The sequence below is a fragment of the Eubalaena glacialis genome, chromosome 12, assembly GCF_028564815.1.
Source record: "Eubalaena glacialis isolate mEubGla1 chromosome 12, mEubGla1.1.hap2.+ XY, whole genome shotgun sequence".
Lineage (NCBI taxonomy): Eukaryota > Metazoa > Chordata > Mammalia > Artiodactyla > Balaenidae > Eubalaena > Eubalaena glacialis.
This window is the reverse complement of record NC_083727.1, coordinates 52,557,974-52,579,125: the sequence shown is the minus strand read 5'-3', so window position 1 is coordinate 52,579,125 and position 21,152 is coordinate 52,557,974. Positions and strand designations below refer to the sequence as shown.

At 40.5% G+C, this 21,152-nt stretch overlaps 1 protein-coding gene across 3 annotated transcripts in view; it reads left to right on the top strand.

Annotated features, from left to right (window-relative positions):
* SOBP (sine oculis binding protein homolog) overlaps positions 1 to 21,152 on the top strand; it is a 156,933-nt gene that overhangs the window by 88,398 nt on the left and 47,383 nt on the right. For 2 of the 3 annotated variants that reach the window (XM_061207452.1, XM_061207453.1), the window contains exon 5: positions 2,048 to 2,143. The exons of the other annotated variant lie outside the window; for it this stretch is intronic. In XM_061207452.1, coding sequence (XP_061063435.1) covers positions 2,048 to 2,143 — 96 coding nt within the window. The remainder of the gene's footprint in view (positions 1 to 2,047; positions 2,144 to 21,152) is intronic. 3 annotated transcript variants of the gene reach the window in all.

Below are 21,152 nucleotides of genomic sequence, written 5' to 3'. Positions count from 1 at the left end.
CACAAGATACATATATATTGAATATAGACATACATATGTAAATAGTAGCCCTTGTAAACTATATGCCAAGTATGTTTCCAAGCATATGCATCATAGTGCATCAGGAATATAATAAACCTACCACCAAGTTTAGCATATTTTGAGGTGGCGTCTTCTACAGAGTTGTGGTAGGGTCTAGTTACTAACCACGTATGGCTTTTTTTTCATCACTGAAATGTTTGTTAAGCACCAACTAAAAGTAAGGCGCTGGGCATAGTAGAGTAAGAAAGATGAAATAGATGTGGTCCTTGCCTTCAAGAGACCTGCACCTCACAGAGTGCCTTAAAATTCATTTAAGAATCTGACATGTTTGCTACCCATTGGCATCTTATTGCTTTTTATACAGCTGCCTTTTATGTATACACTCTGCTTTAAAATGGGCCCCATTTAAGGCTCTATTGGCTTAAACGCTGATGTAGCTGCATAATAGAACTGATGCTGTGAGAAGAAACATCACTGGTTTCAGTGCCTTGATTGGACATGAGCATGCTTACACATTTTTTCTGTCACACATAGTCCAATCCTGCATTTTCATTTTACTCTGATTTGGTAGAGGGGGGAAAAAAGGTAAAATTAAAAGGCACCAAATCCCAGAGATGTTTGTAAATCTCAAAAATACTTTTTGTAACCCCAGTATTACTACTATGACAGTCCACTTCCAAATTCCATCAGTTCCCTCCCTGCAATAAGAGGCAGAAGCCTTTATTAAAGGCAAGCTGTACATTCTAAAATGTACAGAATAGTGATCCCTTTCTAAAATGACAATCCCTAGTCTAGCTGAGAGCTCTGAGTGATACTTGTCAGGGGCAGATTTCACGCCATTAAAAGAGAAACAATACATCAGCGCTGTCATCGCTATGCACAGATGTATGCTCATTGTTTTCTCCCCCTCAATCCATACATCACAACAGGTAGTTCTCAGCTGTTCCCCTGGTGCCAGACATACATTTTATCTAAAGAGACAGCAGATAGAACTACCTGCTGCTTCCTGTGCGGCTCTCCCTGTGTTTCTCTCCCTTTTCCTACTTCACTTGGGCTTTTTAAAATCAGCTGGCAGGGAGCCAGGAGCTCATCATTTTAATGCAGTGCAAAATGGAATATGCATAATTATATGCAAGCCATATGTGAGGGAGACAGCTCAGCTGTGAATTTCAGGAGGCCAGGAAAGAGAGAGCAGTTAGGGCTGAGATAAGAGGAGCGCAGAGCAGAGTGCAAGTGTCACCCAAATGAATGGTTTAATGAGTGTGCTGCAGACACGCCTCCTTTCACCTACCTCTTTCTTCTCTCCAACTCCAAACCAGAAACCAATGGAGATTAGAAAGGGAAGACTGTATGCAAGGGGTATTGCTAATGGGTTCTATTAATGTCTCCATTTAAACTTCAGCTTTCTTAATTAACAGTGTAGATGAAAATAACCAGTAACTTTTAATGCAGCTTCTTAATTAAATCTTTTTTTTTTTTTTTTTTACTGCATTTGATTGACGAATCATTGTTCTTACTAGATCATTGCTCCTTTTAGATCTTTATTTAAAAATTGAGGGGAATCAGTTTATCTCTAATAGTATTACAATGCAAAATATAACTATGCAAATTGCTTTTCTTATGGCCTTGCTATTAGAATTTTTTAAAAGTGCATTATCTAGAGATTGCTTAAGCATGCCAAAAAGTTTAAACACGTATGTATGTCATATAATCCTAAATGTGCAACAAAAGTCACTGGAAGTCTGAAGTGGTGGTAATTTTCAACAAAATTATTTGCTTTTGGTTTGTTTCATATCATTTTAAATATTACACCACAATGAATTTGCATGTTCAAACTGAACTATGTAAAGAAAAATAAATCCCAAATTTTGATATCTAAAAGGCGTACTGCGTATTTAAACAAATTTCTTATTAATGTTGTGATTTCTGGATTCCCGTTTGTTTAATGATCTGAGCTGTTATGCTTTTAGCTTTTTTTCTTCCATTATTTGTAAGTCCCTAAATAGGCCATTATATTTCCCTTCAGGCTAGAGATGAAGATGGACATGCTGAAAATTTTCCCCAGCAGCACTATGCTAAGGAAACTCCAAGGCTTGCCTTCAAGAATAACTGCGAACTACTTGTAAGAATAACATACTTACAACAAGTCTAGAATGTTACTTTAGCACAGTGAAAACAGTTTTTGAAAGGGTTTGTTCATTATTACATAATTTTTGAAGTATTATAGTTTTTCTGTATAGAGTTCTAAATGCTAATTCTGATATCACTGAATATTAATTATAAGATCTCAAATTGTTTGCAAATCTTTTGTATCTGATTATAGAGCTTGGATGGCCCTGCTTTATTAGCTTGTTCTGTATAGTAGTTGATAAGCAGCCATTTGGAGAATGGCTAGTAAAGTTAAAAATATAGAAAAAGACAGTTGATGTATGTAGCTTGGAAAGAAAAAAAAAAAAAAAATCCCATCCCCATCCCTCCTCCTACTTCCTAATTGTACACTATTTTAGGAGACAACATGGTAATATTTTGTTCTGCTAGGAAAGATAGCAGAGTTGACACGCAGTACTCCCTTTAGAATTCAAGTATTCCTACACTCTCTTGCCAAACTCAATCAGGCGCTTTCTCTCTCCTATGTAGAAGTCAAAGCAGCGACAGGATGCGGGGATGTTTCCAAGTCGTGAGAGAGAGGATCTCAGCTGTGACAGGGACTCTGTTCCAATGCAGGGTTAATTTGCTGTTCATTTTAGCATTTATAGCGAGACAAGATGAAAAGCGAGCAGGAATGCCTATTATATTTCTATTAAATGAATCTGTTGGGACCTAATGTTCTTGATTAGCTTTTGAAAACGAGTGCTCTGCAATGCATTTTCTGTTTACCTAAAGTAAACAGAGAATGAATTGTCATTTATTTAGAGATTCAAACACTGCTTTTGAAAATGAAGCTTTATGAGGGATCTAGCTATGTTGTCCCTAAATGTTCTTTTCTTTTCAATTGCATTAAAGCAAAACATTTGCTCCAACTAAATGAAAACACTGAAAGAGAATGAGGATGCTCACTTGTTACATTTTGAGGTAGTCTCTTTTCTGTTTAGTTTTTTGGCCTAACAGAGCACAGCCCTGCCAGGTCTCTGCATTAGGAAATCCCACATGTAACAGTCTTTGGACTTAGCTCTGATACCAACTGTTCATTAAAAACAAAGTGTCCAAAGAGCAGGAGAAGAGAGAAAAATACATTCTTTCTCATTCTAGCCACAGGAGCTAGATGTTGACAGTAAGAAACTCCTTCCCACTCCACAGTTTGCGTGGTTACAATAGCATCACTTATTCTGTGTGTCGTCCCTTGACCAACCAATCCACAGGCATATTTGTTGCTTATAAATGCAGTTTTTTTCCCTGAAATTGTAACTCACCTTATATTTTATCTTAGGGCCCTTAAACTTCCAGGCTTGCTAGCATTACCTGTTTGGGGGAAACCCTTTTCTTTCATTTTCGTTTTAATGTTTTACTCCGTAACTCTGATTTTCCAGCAGAAGACTATAGGGGCCATTTATACTATGTTTTGGTATCAAAATGCTTTTAAGAGTAGCTTTCTTCTTTTTAGAGATACTGTTATGCCATATTTGATTTTTTTTTCCTATTTATTGGAAAAATGAATGTGCTTGAGTTCTGGTTGTGGTCAGTTTGTACTGAAGAAAGTAAAACATATATGTGAACATCTTTTCCAGCTATCTTTAGAGAAAATATATGTTTAGTCATTGCTGTGCTTAAACACGATATTGTGTTGGCAGTAGTTTTGAGAGATTGGTACAATCTTTGTCCTTTTAGTCGCTGTTAGAAATGCTTTATTTTGGTCAGCACACTTTCTTGTGATAAAAGAAAAAAAAGGTATAGAGAGAAAAAACAAGTAAGCTTATTTCTCCAAGGAGAAATGTAATTTTTTTCAGTTGCAAGAGAAAGGATGGTGTTTGGCTGGTTATGAAGCCCTGAGAAGTTATGCTTCTATATGAAAATGATTTGTTCATTCATAAGAGAGAAATAGGAAGTCCTTGGAGTTTTCTTAGTGCAGCTTAGGGCAAATTTTAAAAGACTTGGTGAGAGAAGATTGCAAGCCCCACTCCAAAGGGCTTCTCTTAGCTTAAGGGTGGGTCTGCCATCTTGCATGGTTCGCTAGAACAGGGGTGGCTTTAGAAAGTGGGGGAGCTCTTTGGAAGATGGTGATGGTTCTTGGGAGAAAGCCTTGAGGGCACAGGTTACTTCCAGGCTCCCAGGTGATCAGGAACACATGGCTGGAAGGCTAACCCTCTGGGCCACAGGTGCTGACAGAAAGTGCCCTGGCCAGGTAGATGGGACATGGCCTCTGACTTTATAACTGACTATTGATTGTCTCTGCTTCTTGGAAGAGGAGGAATATTAAGTAACCTAAACAAAAGCAAAGTAGAATCGATGCCTAGAATATGCAAGTGTGTGTAATCAGAAGGCACTGACAAAGAAAGCATTGGCTGATAGAAAAATCTGCTATGTGACTGTCGATTTCCTGTAGGTATTGATTTGCCCATTTAAATCTCAAACTGTGATATGTGCCTTCACACTTAATGTACAACACAGATGACTAGATATTTAGCTTGGTGGCCAAGATTCTTTGGTTGGTGACTGTGTGGCAGTTTCCTTATGCTTTTTATTAATTTTGAAAATGCAAGGCTGTCAAGATGAGTGGCATTAGATAAAACTTGAGTATTATTTGATATATCACAATTCAGTGTGACCCCATCTACCTCTTCATAGATAGATGTAGGTATACACACACACACACACACACACACACACATGCCTCAGGGTCTTTTGCTGGCCTAAGTTTATGACCAAAGCAAATAACTTTCAGTAAAAGAAAATGTGGGAAATTCACATCACTTTAACAATACAGCAACATGGCTTATGAGAGCCCAGAAGAGGGAACACTTAGAGCCAGCCTCAATGACTAGCCCTTGTCCCAAATTCCAACTCTGTTGCTAGTTCCTTTACCATTATTGCCTCATTCTTTTGGGACTAGAAGGCCTTCTCATTTCCCCTATTAAAATGCTCATATTGATGGTGGGAATTGCATTAAGAGCCAGAGTGGGAGGAGGACCTAAATCACACCTCTCTTAAGCTAGTACTTGCTCAGTTCTTGAAAGCCACCTGGGGTAACACCTAGCAGAAGTATAGCATACGCTGAGTCCTTGGAGGGAGAAGACTTCTAGCTAGAAAAAAAAGGAACGTTAAAAGAGTTTGGGGAAGGAATTGAAGACAATTGAGCCTACTCCCCAAGTGTTCTTAGGGGGCAGAGAGCATCAGTCCAGAGAGCGTCACTGTATTCAGGAAGAAGGTCAAAATATGGTCAAAGATTAGCAGCAATCAGTGTGGTATAATTTGGTTGGAAAGAAACCAGGTTTAGGAAGTCTGAAAGGGGAAATAAGAGAAAGGAAACTCAAGAGGAGAACAGCCTGTCTTCCTTAGTTCCAGATTCCCGGGTCATCACCTAGACAAAGTTTGACTCCTTTTGGCTTTTCCCTACTCTGATGAGGGTGGGAGTTTTGCAGAGGAAGGGAGAGGGGGCCCTTAGTTGGGAAGCTAAATAAAAATAGCATCAGGGAATAATACTTTCTTCTTTCTGAAAGAAGAATTCATTCTTTACAATGCCAATGTAGGGAGAAGATGAAAACTATTTTAATTTTGTGGCCTTGTGAATAGAGCTGGTGGAGAGGAGAGTGGCCTAGGCGGTTCTGTGGGCTGATTTGTACGTCTTGTTTCCTTGTGGAGGCAGCGAGGTGGATTATAAGAGTTGGATATCGCCCTTAGGCAGAACTGCTCTGTATTAATGCAGTGTTCAATTAACAAGATATTATTGATCATCTTCTATGTACAAGGCATTTTACTAGACAGTGCTTTTGGGGTTCACAAATAGAAAAAGACACAGTTCCTTCCCTGAAGGAGCTTACAATTCAGTAGGAAGAATAGGCATATGCAGTATTGTTAACCATCAAGAATGTGGGCCCTCCGGTCTTCCTGAAAGTTAGAATTTTGTCTCAACTAGACTTTATACCATATCACTCTCGTGGTAGCTAAGGATCATAGGCACAAAGGCTTAATATTTATGGTGATACATCTGGCATCATATCACATTGGACCCCCGTTTCGCCTCTTGGACCTCTTTGCATTTCAGATCTTCATCTGTAAAATGTGATAATAAAAGGGTAATAGCCTCAAAGGATATTGTAAGGATCGAAAGTGATGACATATCGAAAGTGCCTGGTACATACAACATTCAGTATATATTCATTGCTATTATCATGATGCTTCTTTTTTTCATGATTATTATCATTACACAGTGAGCTGTGGTCCTAGAGAGCACCAACAAAGTTCTGGAGTACAAAGGAGGAAGAGATTATTTCTACATGCCATAATTAGAGACAACAAAGGAGGATACCTTTGATCTAGGCCTTCCATGGGTTGGATTTTCCATAGTCGGAGCTGGGGTATAAGGGAAGGGGTCATTCCAAGCAGAGGAAAATAGCATGGGCAAAGGCAAGGAGGTGGGAAAGTACAGCCCAGGTGACTCACACCTCAGTTGACAACTAAGTTGGCTGGAGTATAGGGTACCTGAAGGATACAGGGTGAGCTGGCAGGCCGGCCCATTTGCAGAGGTCTAAATAAGTGACACCATCCTTTCAAGTCTAGACTTCAGCAGTTCTGCTTCATGGAAATTCCTAGTACTTCTGTGGATTAAAAAAAAATTATTATGGAAAATTCCTAACACATACAAAAGTAGAGAGTCATATAATGAACCTCCATGTACTAACAATTATCGACTATTAATCTTGCTTCACCTACCCCTTTACCCATCCCACCCTTTTATTCTGCTGAAGTATTGTGAAGCATATATGCTTTTTTGTTTGTTTTGTTTTTTTGTAAAGACTAGCACACCACTTCTCTGGCTATGAAGAATCCATTGAGACTGAGTAAACTGGGAATTAGAGCTTTGTGACTATGTATACATAAAACCAATGAATCTTGGTTATGCAGAATGCTCTCCCCTCCCTGCTCAGCACAGCCTTGTAAGGCTTGGACGATCAGATGGAGTTTTAAAAACCCTTAAGGTGAAAGACTTGCCACAATGCTAGTGATGACTTGAGCCTTCTTTGTTCTTCTATATTTTAATTTTTCTTTCTTTTTTTATTGCTGTATAGTTGATTTACAATGTTTTGTTAGTTTCTGCTGTACAGCAAAGTGATTCAGTTATACATATGTGTACATTTTTAAAATATTCTTTTCCATTGTGGTTTATCACAGGATATTGAGCATAGTTCCCTATGCTATACAGTAGGACCTTGCTGTTTATGCATCCTATATAGAATAGTTTACATAGGTCCCTAGTTTTAAATGTATTTATTTTAAAATAAGATCAGATCTCTTTGCAACCCAGCCCATCTCACCAGTACATGTTGGCCTCATCACGGCAATGAGGGGGAATTCTGGATTGCTGTCAGATATTAGCTATTACTAGGCCTTTCTGGCTAGATCATGGAATCTTAATGAGAACCCCCAAAAGGCGATAAAAACAGCCACATTTCACTTGAAACTTGATAGGCTTTTCAAAATAGGTATAATTGACTGAAGACCTCCCTTAACACTGTTAGTCTTGCAGAAAGCCAGATACGTGCCCCAGCTCAACTTGAATTGACACACTGTTTCTTTGCTGTTACAACTGAGCAGCCCAGGCACTGAGAATTAAAATTCATGGTGACACACTTGGACTCCCATCACATCAAATAAAATATCATATGATGTATGTGTATGTAGTATGCTGTGTACCGGTTTCCTGAAATAGTAATTGTAAAAGCCCCAAAGGTGTAAAATGACCCAGAAATCCCCAGGGATGGGTTGTTGTCTAGAGAGAGTTGGCCTATCCAACCATTTTTTTCTATCCACCCTCCGGATCCCTTTACTCTGGAGCTATTCCTGTGTTCCCACGGTTCTCTGAACTATTTTTTTAAGGAAAAATGGACCGTTTTAGAAAGAAGAGGACCAATCTTAGACTGAACAAGGGTCAGTTCCAATAGAGGTGGCACCATTACGCTCTCCATCTAGACCATCTGGACTTTAACACAGGCAGAGGAGTGGATTCCACTTGAGTTGTCCTATTTCACCTGCACATTCCTCTGTTTCCATCTGTGCTGTTGTTTCCCCTGGCTCTCCAGCTGGCTCTGCTGCTTCTCTCTTTCTCTTTTTAGCCCCTTGGCTCCCATTGCTGCCATGGTCTTGTGATTTAGAGCCTTTTTCTTCTCCTGTACAAAGACCCTCTCCCACAAAGACCATCTCCCCTCACCTACCACCCGTGGAAACCCTATTTTAACTGTCCCTTTTAGTTTCTTTCTTTGGGGGAGAAGCTGTCTGCAGGAGGGCTGGAGTTCCCCTGCTTCTGCTCTGGTGTAGGTACTCTGCTTGGGATTAGATTTGATTGGAGACCCTTGGTCCCCTGCAAGCTCCCTTTTCCAAGGCATGGAGATCTTCGCCTTTCCCATTCCAGGGCCATTGTGCAAAAAGGTCAGAGGCATATGGTTTGGTGTTCATGCTGGCTTACATGAGCAGTCCATCACACAGTACATCACAGTGGTTCTTGGAGCCAGAGAGAGGTATCGAGGACCATGTGTTCTCCAGGGGAGGCACTGTGGTATGGTGGGTAAGAGTGGGTGTCCCAGGCCCAGCTCTGCAGACACGCCAGCTGTGCAAGCTGGGCAACTTTCCTACCTGCCCTGAGCCTCAGTGCCTTTATCAATACAATGAAGATAAATATAGTAGCTGCCTCGTAGGGTTGTTTTCAGGAGTAAATGAGATCATGTATATGAAGCACTTAGTGCGCCTGACACATACTAAGAAAAAGTTCAATAAACAGTAGTCTTATTACTAATAAAATGGATCTAGGAGGTGGCATTAGTTTAAACAAAATCTTCAGGCAAATGCTGGAAGTACCTGCCTTTATTCTCTAACAAGAGTCTCTTTCCAGTGGGGTCGGATAGAAGCCCATAGGTAATATTTTAATTTAGGACAAAACTTCAGAGAAACCCTTGAACATCCACTCACTTGCCTATTTATGCCGAGGGCACTAGAGATGCCTGTTGGCTGCATAGCAAATGCTGCTGATTTGTGAGGTACTAAAATGTTGGAGGACTTTTTCAAAGAAGAATTTAAAACTTCCAAAAAATAGTACGGTGTTGGGGTGAAGAGCTTGGGCTCTTGAACCAGACTATTTGGTTCAGATTCAGGAGGCTCCACCACTCCACCCACTGGCTGTGTGACCTTGGGCAAGTCACTGAATATCTCTGTGTCCATGTCCTCGTCTGTAAAATAAGGACAACAATCCTATGTATCCTGTAGGATTGGTGTGAGGTTTGAATGAATGAATACCCCTATGATGCTTAGAACGGTATTCGGCAAACGGTTGGCATTCAGTTGAGGTTGTTGTAATTATGATTATGATTATTTCTTTCAAGGTTGCATACTTACTAGCACATCATAGAATACCATTGACCAAATTTCCTAGCAACAGATTATCTGAAAGTCTTGAGTATTTATATTTGCATGCAAAAGCCACAGTAATTCCTTGTGAACAATAAGAGGGACAAGGTGCATTATGCAGACAATTCTCATAGCTAAGCTTTTTAAAAAAATATATAACTGTCCAGGAAGATTCTACGTGATCCAAGACTGCTTCATCTTGCTCTCCCCTTTAATACTAAAATTGTTCATCTTAGAAATATACAACTAAGAAAATAAATGCAAAGCAAAGGAAAAATATAATTTACACATGTAAATGTCTGCAGTAGCAAATGGATGTGCCTCTGATAAGCCTGTTAAGGGAAGGAGACAAGAAACCATCCTTTGTGGGGCGCCTCCAACGTGCCGTTGTGCTTGGTCTTTACAGACCCTTTTTTAGACCCTGTACGCTCTATACCTTTGCTAGTAGATATTGTTATTATTGTTTTACAGATGGGGAAATTAAAATTCGGGGATGTTACGTTCCTTGCCCTGGGAGAGAGGAAGGGATCTAGTGAGCAGGCGCAGAGCCTAGATTTGACCCACATCTCTCTGACCTGTGCTCAGGCCAAGACACACTGCCACCTTCTCAAGGTAGGGACCGGGTCTGATACATTCTTCCATCCCAGGGCGAGAGAAGGGGTTCAATCTATGTTGGTGACGTGAAAGAAATAAGCAATTAATCCAGAATCGCTCTTTGTAGCTTCTTTATGGTAACAATTCTTTGGTAGAATTCTGAAGCCAGAAAGAACATCTGTGGGAATGTTAGGAAGGGGAGTTTATTCAGAAAGGCATGTCAGTGTTTGAGAATTTCCAATGAATACTAAATTGTAGGGAAAGGAACCAAAGTATATATATTTTTAAATTTGGTACTCTATAGAAAATATAATTTTCAATGTGTTATAAGCGTTTGAGTGGGTTCTTAAAAATCTGACAGCAATAGATGATATATGATAAATGTTAAATTTTCTTTTGAAGATTTTGATTCTTTTTACAATCAGTAAGGCCGTTTCAAAAAAGGCTTGGCCTCTTTTGATTTGGTGGGGTTGTATTCCTCGGGGTGAACTGATCTATTGCCTTCAAGACTTCCAGCCATCAGGTAGCATACTGGAGTTAGGGGTCAGTGACATTTTCCCTCATTGTTTTAATTGCTAGAACTCAACAATTACCTAAAGTACCAAAGAGAATTCACCTTTGATGGCTTGATAGAAACTCTACATCGTATATCAAGCAAAGCCAGAAAACCAGATAGGATATCAATTATCAATATAAAAGTGCCTAAGAAACCAGCCAGAACTAGTATTAATCATATTTAGTCATATGCTTGGTTTATGGTTAGAAGAACAAGCTAATGAAAGTCTCTTGGGAGAAAAAGGGAAAGGGAATAAAAAATATTTGGACTTGGGAAGAATGACACATATGAGTAATAAAGGAGGCAAGAAATCGGCGATGGCGATGTGGGGGTGATGGGGGACCGGTGAGAGGAAATTTCAAAAGAAGAAGAAAGATAGACGGCCATGATTAAATGGCAAATAAGCAGGTTCAGGCAAATAAGGTCTTTAATGTGTTTTCTCATTGAATTTAGCTTAAGCGTCTTTTGTAATCATGTTTTTTGTACACTTCCTACTCTTCTGGTTTGAGGCATCAGACTCTCCCTGAGGGCTGTCTTCCCAGCTTCTCCTCCCTGGCCACGTACAACCAGAAGTTGAGATAACCCTCTTTTCATTCCAGATGAGGCTCCCCTAACTGAGAGCTCTGTGAGGCAAGACCTTTGTCTTTCCTCACCGTACCCCTGAGAACCATGCTTGCCCACCCCTTATTTTATGACTCCAAGCTCTCACTGCCAAGGGCCCAGGTTCAACCCCTTGTCGGGGAACTAAGATCCCGCGTGCTGTGCAGAATGGCCAAAAAAAAAAAGGGGGGGATTGCATGTTACAGTTGATGACTTGTCATTTTTTTAATTGGCAATGTTCTTTCCTAGTGGTATAAAATAATAGCATCTTAACGATCAGTGGTGATATAGATTCAATGATCTGTGGAGGTAGGTGCTCAAAAATTATTTGTTGGTTGAACGCATGCAATAACATATCCCCCTGGTTCTAGTTCACGTAAAAACGAAATGCTTAAGGTTGGGTCTGGATTGTGCATTGGCCACGGACAAGGTGGAGTGGAGAGTTGGTCTGTGGTTGTCTTGGCTGAGAATTTTCCTGCTGTATCCTTTCCCTTCAGTGGAGCTGATAGATGGCTTTGTTCATAATTTCAAGTGAAATGTTGAACCAGTTAAGACATACTCCTGATAAGCCAGGTTTAAAATAATAAGCAGTACTTTTGCCTTAATTATCCAGAAAAGTGCTTACTGTTCTACTTTGGATTGCATATCCATCAATATTTCTCTTGAAAATCCATGAAGATACATTGGTGGAGAAGCAATGGTTTCTCTCTCTCTCTCTGTCTCTTTCTCAATAGAACGAGCTGTAGATTCCATTAGGATAAAGTATGGGGTTTTTAAATAAATCAGGATAAAGTATGGGTTTTTAAAATAAATCAGGATCTTTTTACCCATCATCATCACCAACACCATCATCTCTTAGAGAGGTTCCCAATCTACAGAAGAGACAAGTACACATAGATAAGTACATTTCCTACACTTCAAATTTGATAATCCACCTTCAGGATATCAACTAAGTTACACCCTATATTTAACTTTGTGAAATACTCTGCTGTTTTATAGTGTTCAGATCTCAATATAGTTTGGTTTCCTTTGAATGGAAAATTTGAATCTGATTCTGATATTGCAGCAGGATCTGTTATACTCTTCTTTGTGTGAACACAGAAGGGGAAAACCACATAAACATTTTTAAATGTCAAAGCCTGAGATGGGAAGGGAGGCGATATTTAATATTGAGCTAGAATATGCTAGAATAAGGCCTTCAAATGAAAAGTATCCTGATTATTAAGATATATGAAATACTTTGGGGTCTCCATTATATAGCCATTTCAAGCAGTGGTGTTTTTAACTTCTAAATTGTCTGATAAATGTGTTAGGACAAAAATGGTGTAAACACTAGTTTTGGCTTAGCGAAATATTTATATATTTGCCAGAGAGCTTGAATTTTGACAATTTGTGACATCATTGTGTATATAAAATACAGTATATGAAGGCAAATTATATATCCCGTGCAGAAATGTGGATACATACATAAAGGAAAATGAAAATAAACTAGAGCATTACAGAAGTGCTTATGAGCCTATGGCATTTAACACATCTCAATCATTTATGCAGTATTTGATATAAACATCAAAAACATAATTTGATGTTTATATATGAACACATAAAAATAAATAACATGGAAAAATAAAGTTGTAGTGAAATTTTCATTTTCATTTTTCCTTAGCACTTTTATTTTTAAACAATGTTATGACTGTCATCAAATCAGCCAAGTTGAGAATTGAGCTGCATCAGTAGAGACAGCCGGTCTTGATAATTCAAACCCAAAAGACCTTTTCTCAAGGGATATATTCTCTGGTGTGTTTGGTCTGGATAGTTTCTTACATCTCTAATTTATTCTTCTGTGTACCTTGCATGAAGACGATATCTATAATTCAATGCAATATCTATAAAGATTTAAAACCTTTTCTAAAAACCTGAGTATTTAGTGTCATGGACACAACTCAGAAAGTGGAATTAATATGAGAGTAGGTGGTGATGGGGTATATATGTGACCCAGATTTTGAAGATACTTGTCTTTCAGTCGAGGTGCATTTATTGAGTACCTACCATCTCCCCAGTGCTGTGCTTAAAAGACGTGTGTTGCAGTGCAAACACAGCATAAAATGTGGATCCTTCTCATAAGGAGCTTACATGCAAACTGTGCTGATATGAACAGTGAACTTCCAGTGTATATTAAAGTGCCAGATGTGGTGGTGTGCTGGTTAGAGAATAGAAATATGTATTAAAGTATTATGTGTACAAAAAGGAAGTAAAGGGTCATTTAATGGGGAAGAGATGGTGGGCTGGAGTCATCAGGAATGGATCCTCAGAGGAAGTGGGGCCTGGGCTGGTCCTTGTAGGAAGGGGAATGGAAGTATATCTCAGAGAAAGAGAAGACTGTTGGTGGAATGATGGGAGGGAGGTGAGCAGGGAGCACGTGGGGGTCATCAAGACACTGCCTGGCATCATTTTGTGAGTAGTGAGAATAGAGTTAACTCGGTAGGTTGTGGTCAAATAATAAAAACAGTGAAAGCCAGACAGCTAATTTTACATTTGGTGTTTTAGGCTATGGGATCTGTATTAGGTAACTGCGCCAGGAAGTGCTATTATGAAAGCAGTGCTTTCACGCCTTGGAGGACACGAGCAGCGAGACTTCTAGAAGGTGGTTAGAACAGTCCAGGCACACTGTGATGAGGACAAGTGCTTCTCACAGCTGGAAAGGCAAGAAAGAGACTGCAAATGACTGTCCAAAAATATTGGCCATCAAGTTCTTATGACCATGTTAATATAAGTAACTGGCAAAGATTTCATCTCAAGCCAATTTTCTTATAAATTTAGATTTTGGATAAGAGTCGTAATTGAGTAAGTAGGTAGTTGTGTACAATGGGAAAAACTGAGATCAAAGTAGAAGCAAGAAACTGAACTGTGATCCAGAATGATTCAGGGACCATGGTGATTTAAACACAAACTAGGGGGAAAAGGGCCTTAAATTTGGATTAAAGAGGGATAGAATCTCCCTTAACAAGAATGCAATAACCCCTTTGCCCAGAGAACAGCACAGAGGCAGTGCAGCATATGTGCCCTGGAGTCACACTAACCTGGCTGTGGGGTGACTAGCTTTGTGGCCTTGGGAAGGTCGGTTTCTGCATGTGTAAAACAGGAACGATAGCTGTATACACCATTTAGAGTTGCCATAAAAGCTGAATGAGATAATACATATAAAGTGCTTGGTGTATAATAAGCACTCAATAAAAGGTAACTAATAAAGGGAATAAACCCCCTTTTTTGTATTCAACTTTTAAGAGAAAGAAAGAAATGCCAGTAAATAAAACTCACATGAATATTTAGATTCCTTGTTTTTTAAAAATGAAGACAAAAATCTTATAGCTTTGGATTGCGTGGATTTAGCTTACTCTTTACACCTTGCACGTGTACAAGACTCTAGAAGGAGAACTGGTATTTATCCAGTAACGACCCTAAAGATTTTCAAGATCTTCATCAAAGAAAAAACATCTTATTGAATTTACTGTCTTTACTAAGATAGAATATTAGACTAATATAAAATGGTTTTGGGGGAAAAAATTCATACACAAAAAGGGTTTGCTAGTTAAACCTCCAAAGCAAATTTCTTATAATCCCACATTCCCTGATTTTCCTAATTACCTGACTATTTAAAACTTTACTTTTCTTTTGGAAGTAAACACCATCACCCACTTCTTTGGCCATCTTCTTTGTTCATATGCTGATAAGTTTCAGGATGTATCAGTTAGGCACTTAATTATTGATTTGATAAATCAGTTTTCCTTTGGCCTGATTTAGCTGTCTAGAATGCATGTGGAACTTGTTACAGTCGTAAAAATGAAAAAAAAAAAAGAAGCAAAAATCCAAAATAATGTGAGCAAAATGTCATTAAGTGAACATGATAAAGCTGGAAAGCATCTCTCTTGGTTAGAACTCTTCTTTGAAATTGTTGGGCTGCCTCTATCCTACACAGATTATCAAGGTCATGTTCAAGATTAAAATGAGCTGTGGGACAATAAATTGCCCTTTATAGCAGAAAAACATGCAAACAGAAAATGAGACCTAATGTCTTTCCACATGCCCTGATTTTTTTTCTTTCTAAGCCTAATACACCTATTTAGTCTAATTTAGTTTTAACTTTAGTTATGGTTTCGAAAATTACAATGTGTGCGAGGACTGGAATTTTTTTCTTCCAACAGCAATTAGAGTATATGTAATATGCTTTTCTCTCCTCCTTTGGGGAATGGTAAGAATCACATATCTCCCTACTGTCTCTGTGTCTAGTCAGCCTGCTGTGGGGATGCCTCTCGCGGGGCCCAGTGTGGGAACAGTGCCTCTCCAGAACCAGCAGCCCCATAGCCTTGCATCTAGACTGGCTCTCATGTCATCAAAGTGTTAGCCCCAGCAAACAATGAAAGTACAATAATGTCTTTTTAGATTGTGAAACTAACCATACAGAGTTATTTGTAGATTTGAAAGTACGACTTAAAAAATGTAGTTGAAGCCACTGTTGTTGTTTTTTTTTTAATGACCACAATACATGGGTTTACATTTTAAGTTTTCTATCCCAAGAAAGAAATGACAGGACTGTTAAGGATGCTGATGGTTAGAGCAAGAAACCTGGGAATAGACAAAGGTTCTGCAGTCAGTTCTCCTTCACTCTCAGCTGCAATCATCACCATCTCTTTGGCTTATCCTGGCCATGCATTAACATCTCTTAACTGTTTCCATAAATTAGAGAACTTTATGCAGGTGCCACACACAATCATGCTTTCCTCAAAGCCCATGTCATCAATTTCTTCCATCATTCAGTCAGCGAGCTTTTACTGAGTGCTTACGATGTGCAGGGCGCAAGATCATCTTGGATGGGTACGAAATGGACTACATCTTCACAGAATTGCCCCCTGGTCTTTATAAGTTCTTTGTACATTTACTTTATATTATAGTTAGATGATAGATGATAGATAGATAGATATAGACATACATAAGTATTTATAAAATCATTTTACTAAAGGCTTTGAATAAGCGCTCAAGAAATACCTACTGCGTGAATGAATGAACAAACCGTACTGGTGTGGCTCCCTGTTGGCACTTTTCCACAGCCAGCTCAGACTCCAAGGTCTCTCCTGCGTCTAGGGAGTTGTCAGGAATGTCTGGAATGCGGCAGCACTGGTTGAATGGAGTTCCTCTCCGATAGATTTCTGAGTTGTCTGGTTTCTTGGGCAGAATGAATAGTGGCAGAAGGTGTAGGAGCCACTTCTGGGCTCTGAGAACTATCTGGGGTTCCCTCTCTGAACTGTGGCGTACCTCATAGTCTCCCCGCCACCCCAGTCACCCAGGTTTCTTTCCCACATGAGAGTGGGGCCTGGAAAGAATTTTCTCCAAATTGCATTCAATGCCGCATATCCATGTTTGTGTTTGAATTTAGCTACTAGAGAAAGTATCAGATGTAGTATTCAAGACATTAGATTTAAAAATATGTATTTTTCATTCTTTTTGAACTATTTAGATTTAAGATTTTAAATGAAAGAATTGCTTCGGAAACACGACTACATTCCTAGGTTTAGGTGAGACACTCGGGTCTATCTGGTCTAGGATGGCAAGCAAAGCTTCCAGAAATCCCCCTAGCCCTCTTCCAGCTCCTTCTCTCTCTCAGGTGATTTTCATACAAAATGTCAGTGGCTCCAAGATGTAGTTTTCTCAGAACCCTCATTCTGTTGAATTGGCCCCATAGAATGATCATACTTCTTTTTGAAATAGAACTATGCAAAGTCTTGAATTCTATTACAGAATTTAATACCAATAATTACTTAAAATTTAATGAATTTCACTACTGACTTAATTGCTTTTGAGTAGTTCCACTTAACTTATTAAAGACAAGCAAGGACATATTCATTTAATGAGCAGCAGAAGTCTTGCCCTCACATCCGCCTACGTTCTCTTTTCAATTAATCAATTACAGTCCGATGGTGTGTAATTACACATTAAGAAAGTTATTGGATATCGCAGCATGTCTGTCCCTGGGGGGGCTCATGAATACACTAATATAACACACCTGTAATGACCTGTGCTTAGATCTACAACTTACACTCATTTCTCTCTCTCTCTTCCTCTCTCTTTGCTAAATTAAGATGAGAGCAATTACCATTAACTTTTTGAGTCACATCTAGTCAATGTGATATGGAGAGAGAAAGTGAAAAAGACTGAAAGAAAAGTAAAAATGGAGGAAAAAGACTTTATCTCCAAGTATGAGTAATCTGCCTTTTGAAATTAAGCTTCCTGAGACCTGGTGTTGAGAGCCATTGCAGCAGTGGTCGGTGGTCGTCCATCAGAACTGTGTCTACTGAATCGTACCGAATTCTTGAGAAAATCAGGCCAGCATTATTTGAACTCAAATAGTGTCTTGCTTCCCAGCTTCCTTCAATCTCTTGATGAGAGAAATAGGAAAACATTTTGAAATCACATTCAGGCAAATTTGCTTGGCTTGTTTCAAATCAAACCAAAGTCTGGAACTGATCCCCAAGCAGGAGCGCTAAGCCTCCGCATAGCAACTAAGCCGCGTTAAAAAAAAAATAATAACAAAGAAAGAAAGAAAAAAGAACCCACTAAAAATGCAGCACAAACAAAGAGCAAATTTTACTACGTTCATGGCCTAAAGGCTCTGGTTATGTGAAGGGGTCTATTCCAGTATGTCCTTCTGATTTATGCTAAATCAGTAAAACCCAACAAGAACCTCTTAATCCAAATTATATAGTCAGAGACATTCTAAATGCCTAAACCAACCAAGTGATTTTAAGCAAATGCCCTGTTAAAATAAGCTTTTGATGTCTGCACAACTCCAACTCAAGAAGCAATCTGTTGACATTTTCGGCAAATGCTATCTTCGTCTGAGACAGAGGCAGCCGTGGCTTCTTCAGAGTATTTTTCAGAGTAAAGCGATTCTTCTCTCATTCCCTCCCTCCTCCCCAACAAAAAACCCTGCTTCTATTATCCACTCATTGAGGTACTGACATGGTCAAGTCTACTGTGATGAATGGCTGTCCATCAGGATAGAAAGAAGGATACATTGGTACTCAGCTAGCAGATGCTCATGAACATGCAAATGAATGTGGTGAGCCTCCTTGGTAGGGAAGGATTTGCTTTGTTGATGTTTTTAACTCTACAACCAATTTTGGGCATTTTGTGTGCTGTTTTCCCTGCTTACAGCCACTGGCCGCGCATACCCCACTGTCACTTGGGCAAAGCCTGCCTCTCCGTGTGCCTCCTGGGGATGCCCAAGACCCCGCTGGCCCAGAACAGAGGATGTGTGTCAGCGGCACAGAGGCACCCCATGTACTTTCAGGGTGTGTCCTTTCCTGGCACTCCTGGCCTGTCGGGACAAATGTCTCTACCGAAGGGGCTGTCTTCCTGTGTGGGCTCCATTTGTGGCATCTCATGGGCCTCCATGGGGTTGGATTGTAAATAGTGGCCACCACATAAAACATACCATCTGTACCCCTGTGGGTAGTAGGATGGAACACAAAAAAGATTTATTCCAGGAATATGAACTGATGTTTACAGACATGCCAGGGCTGACTTTGAAAACACAGTGGAAAACTGTCTCAAAAGCAGTTTAAGTACCATGTAATAGGAGTCTCAAAAAAGTGCTATAGGAGCATGAAGGAAACCTCTATGTCCAGGGAGATGCACCAAGCTGATGTGTCTGCACCAAGCTGGTGTTTCCACACCAGTCCCCTTCCCCCTGGAGATGGGAGGTCCCATGAGGGAAGGCAGGGCCAGAAGGCGGAGGGTGCCTGTGGCTCTCATGCTTTGGGGGCCTAGAGTCCCCCCAACCCGCAACCCCTGTAATAATTCCTTAAAAACTGGAGGGTAAGGAGATAAGTTCAGATTGAACAGATTGGATTGCTCTTGGGAAAGTTTCCTTATTTGCTGGGCTGGGATTCAGGGCTGTGTTGGGGGGGTGTCCTTTGTTGAGGGCATCATACCCACAGGCAGACACAGGCATCTTGGCTATTGGGGTGATGGCTGCACATCCCGGGATTTGCACAGCCTTCCCAATTTCACGTTTATCATCTGTTTTCACAAACCAGTGGTCCTCAGATGAGTTCAGGTGCCCAGCATTTGGAAGTAGTGTCACTCTTGGGAACACTATGAATTATTGACCTATTTAATCCCCACTGCGTGAACTAGGAGTAATTTTTGCCATGTTAGATATGAGATACAGAGTCATACACAGTTCAACAAACATATTATCAAGCTAACTAAGCAGGAGTGACACTTTCTTGTTTCCCATTCATATTCCTTTGCTGCTTGCCCATTGGTTTTGTCATCTTTGAATGCTTTGCTAGCAGACACTGCAGCCTCGGTCTGTGAGATAAGTCCTTTGCTACTGAATCTGGGTAATTCCTGTTTATGCGTGCTGTAGTTACTGCCTTGTGATATGAGTTTATTTCCCTGCTCAGCCTGTTCTGGAGACCTGGCCACTCCGTTTATGAAGAGACTGGGGTCTCACCTGAAGGGAGTGGCGTCTCATATTTCTAAACTCAATCCCGCATCTCTACCCCGACCCCGGTTGCCACCTATTTCCCCTTCCCACCTCCTTCCCTTCGGAAACTAAGAAGGGTGAGGGCAGGGGATAGGCAGGCTTTCTTGACCCTCACTACAGTGTGGATGTCGGTGAGGGCGCCCCCTAGTGATTTGTGGTATAATAACGCCCTCCAAGTTGGCCCTGAAGTTGGATCCTGTGTCTGGACCCAGGCCTGCAAATTGTGCCAGCACTTTAGGACCTGTGAGTTTGATATATTAGATGCTCTGAGCCAGACTGTGGTGTGTGTGCGTGTGTCCCTGTGGGCGTGCATGTGCATGCAGCAACTTTTTACTGAGGGCTTTTATATCACAGGACTGTGAGAAGCTCAAATGTGACATTCCAGTTCATAAAAACTTTTCAGCCCCCAGGAACTTCTTCCTGGCTGCATTTCCCCACAGGTTACGGTCACCTGTCAGTCTGCTCAGAGACACCTTCCCCTCCTCCCATTTCCTCGCCTCACCTTTCTGTCTGTTCATACCCAGTGCTCACATTTCCCTCAACTTTTTGTGCTGAACAGACCAGCCATTGCCCAGCAGCCTTTGTGCTTCCTGTATTCTCTGAGTATATTTCCCTTTTGTTCTCACATATTGTATACTATAATATCTTTTTTGAAGTCCCACAGGGAATAAAGCATGTCAAAGGAGGGCTGATGCTTGTGCCCGCTCTTTAAAGACCAGGCAGCTGCCATTTACAGACCCATGCGGGGGGCCAGCAGGGCTGGCGTGGGGCAGCCCCAGAGGTGGTGAAGCTCAGGGGTCTCTGCCTCTGCTCAGTTAGCTGCCCTTCTCCTACTAGAAGTTCTCCTGCCATAACTAAATCTTGAAGTCTTCTAGTTAAAGCTGAGGAAAATATATAGGAGAAAAACATAAATTTGCAAAATCAGTGCATTAACATTTTTCCTCAGTGGTCTGGGAGGAGACAAAGTGATTTGATTGAAGTAGCAGCTCCAGCTGGTCCAGCTTACAGGCAAACAGTGTGTCCTCGGGAGCTGAGTTTCAGAACCACCACCCCCAGTCTCTGAGAATGTCCCAGGAAGTGAGAAGCTTCAGCATCCTGCTGTGGCTTCCACACTGCCTCTGGCTCCCGAAAGCAAACCCCAATCTTCCCTCAGACCATAGGCCCTGGCTTGGAGTTCAGAAGATATGGTTCCGTTGACTGTGGGCTGACCCTCCCACCCCAAGTTATGTGTAGCCCCTCACTATCAAAATGTGGTCCACCCACTGGCAGCCTGGACTCCACCTG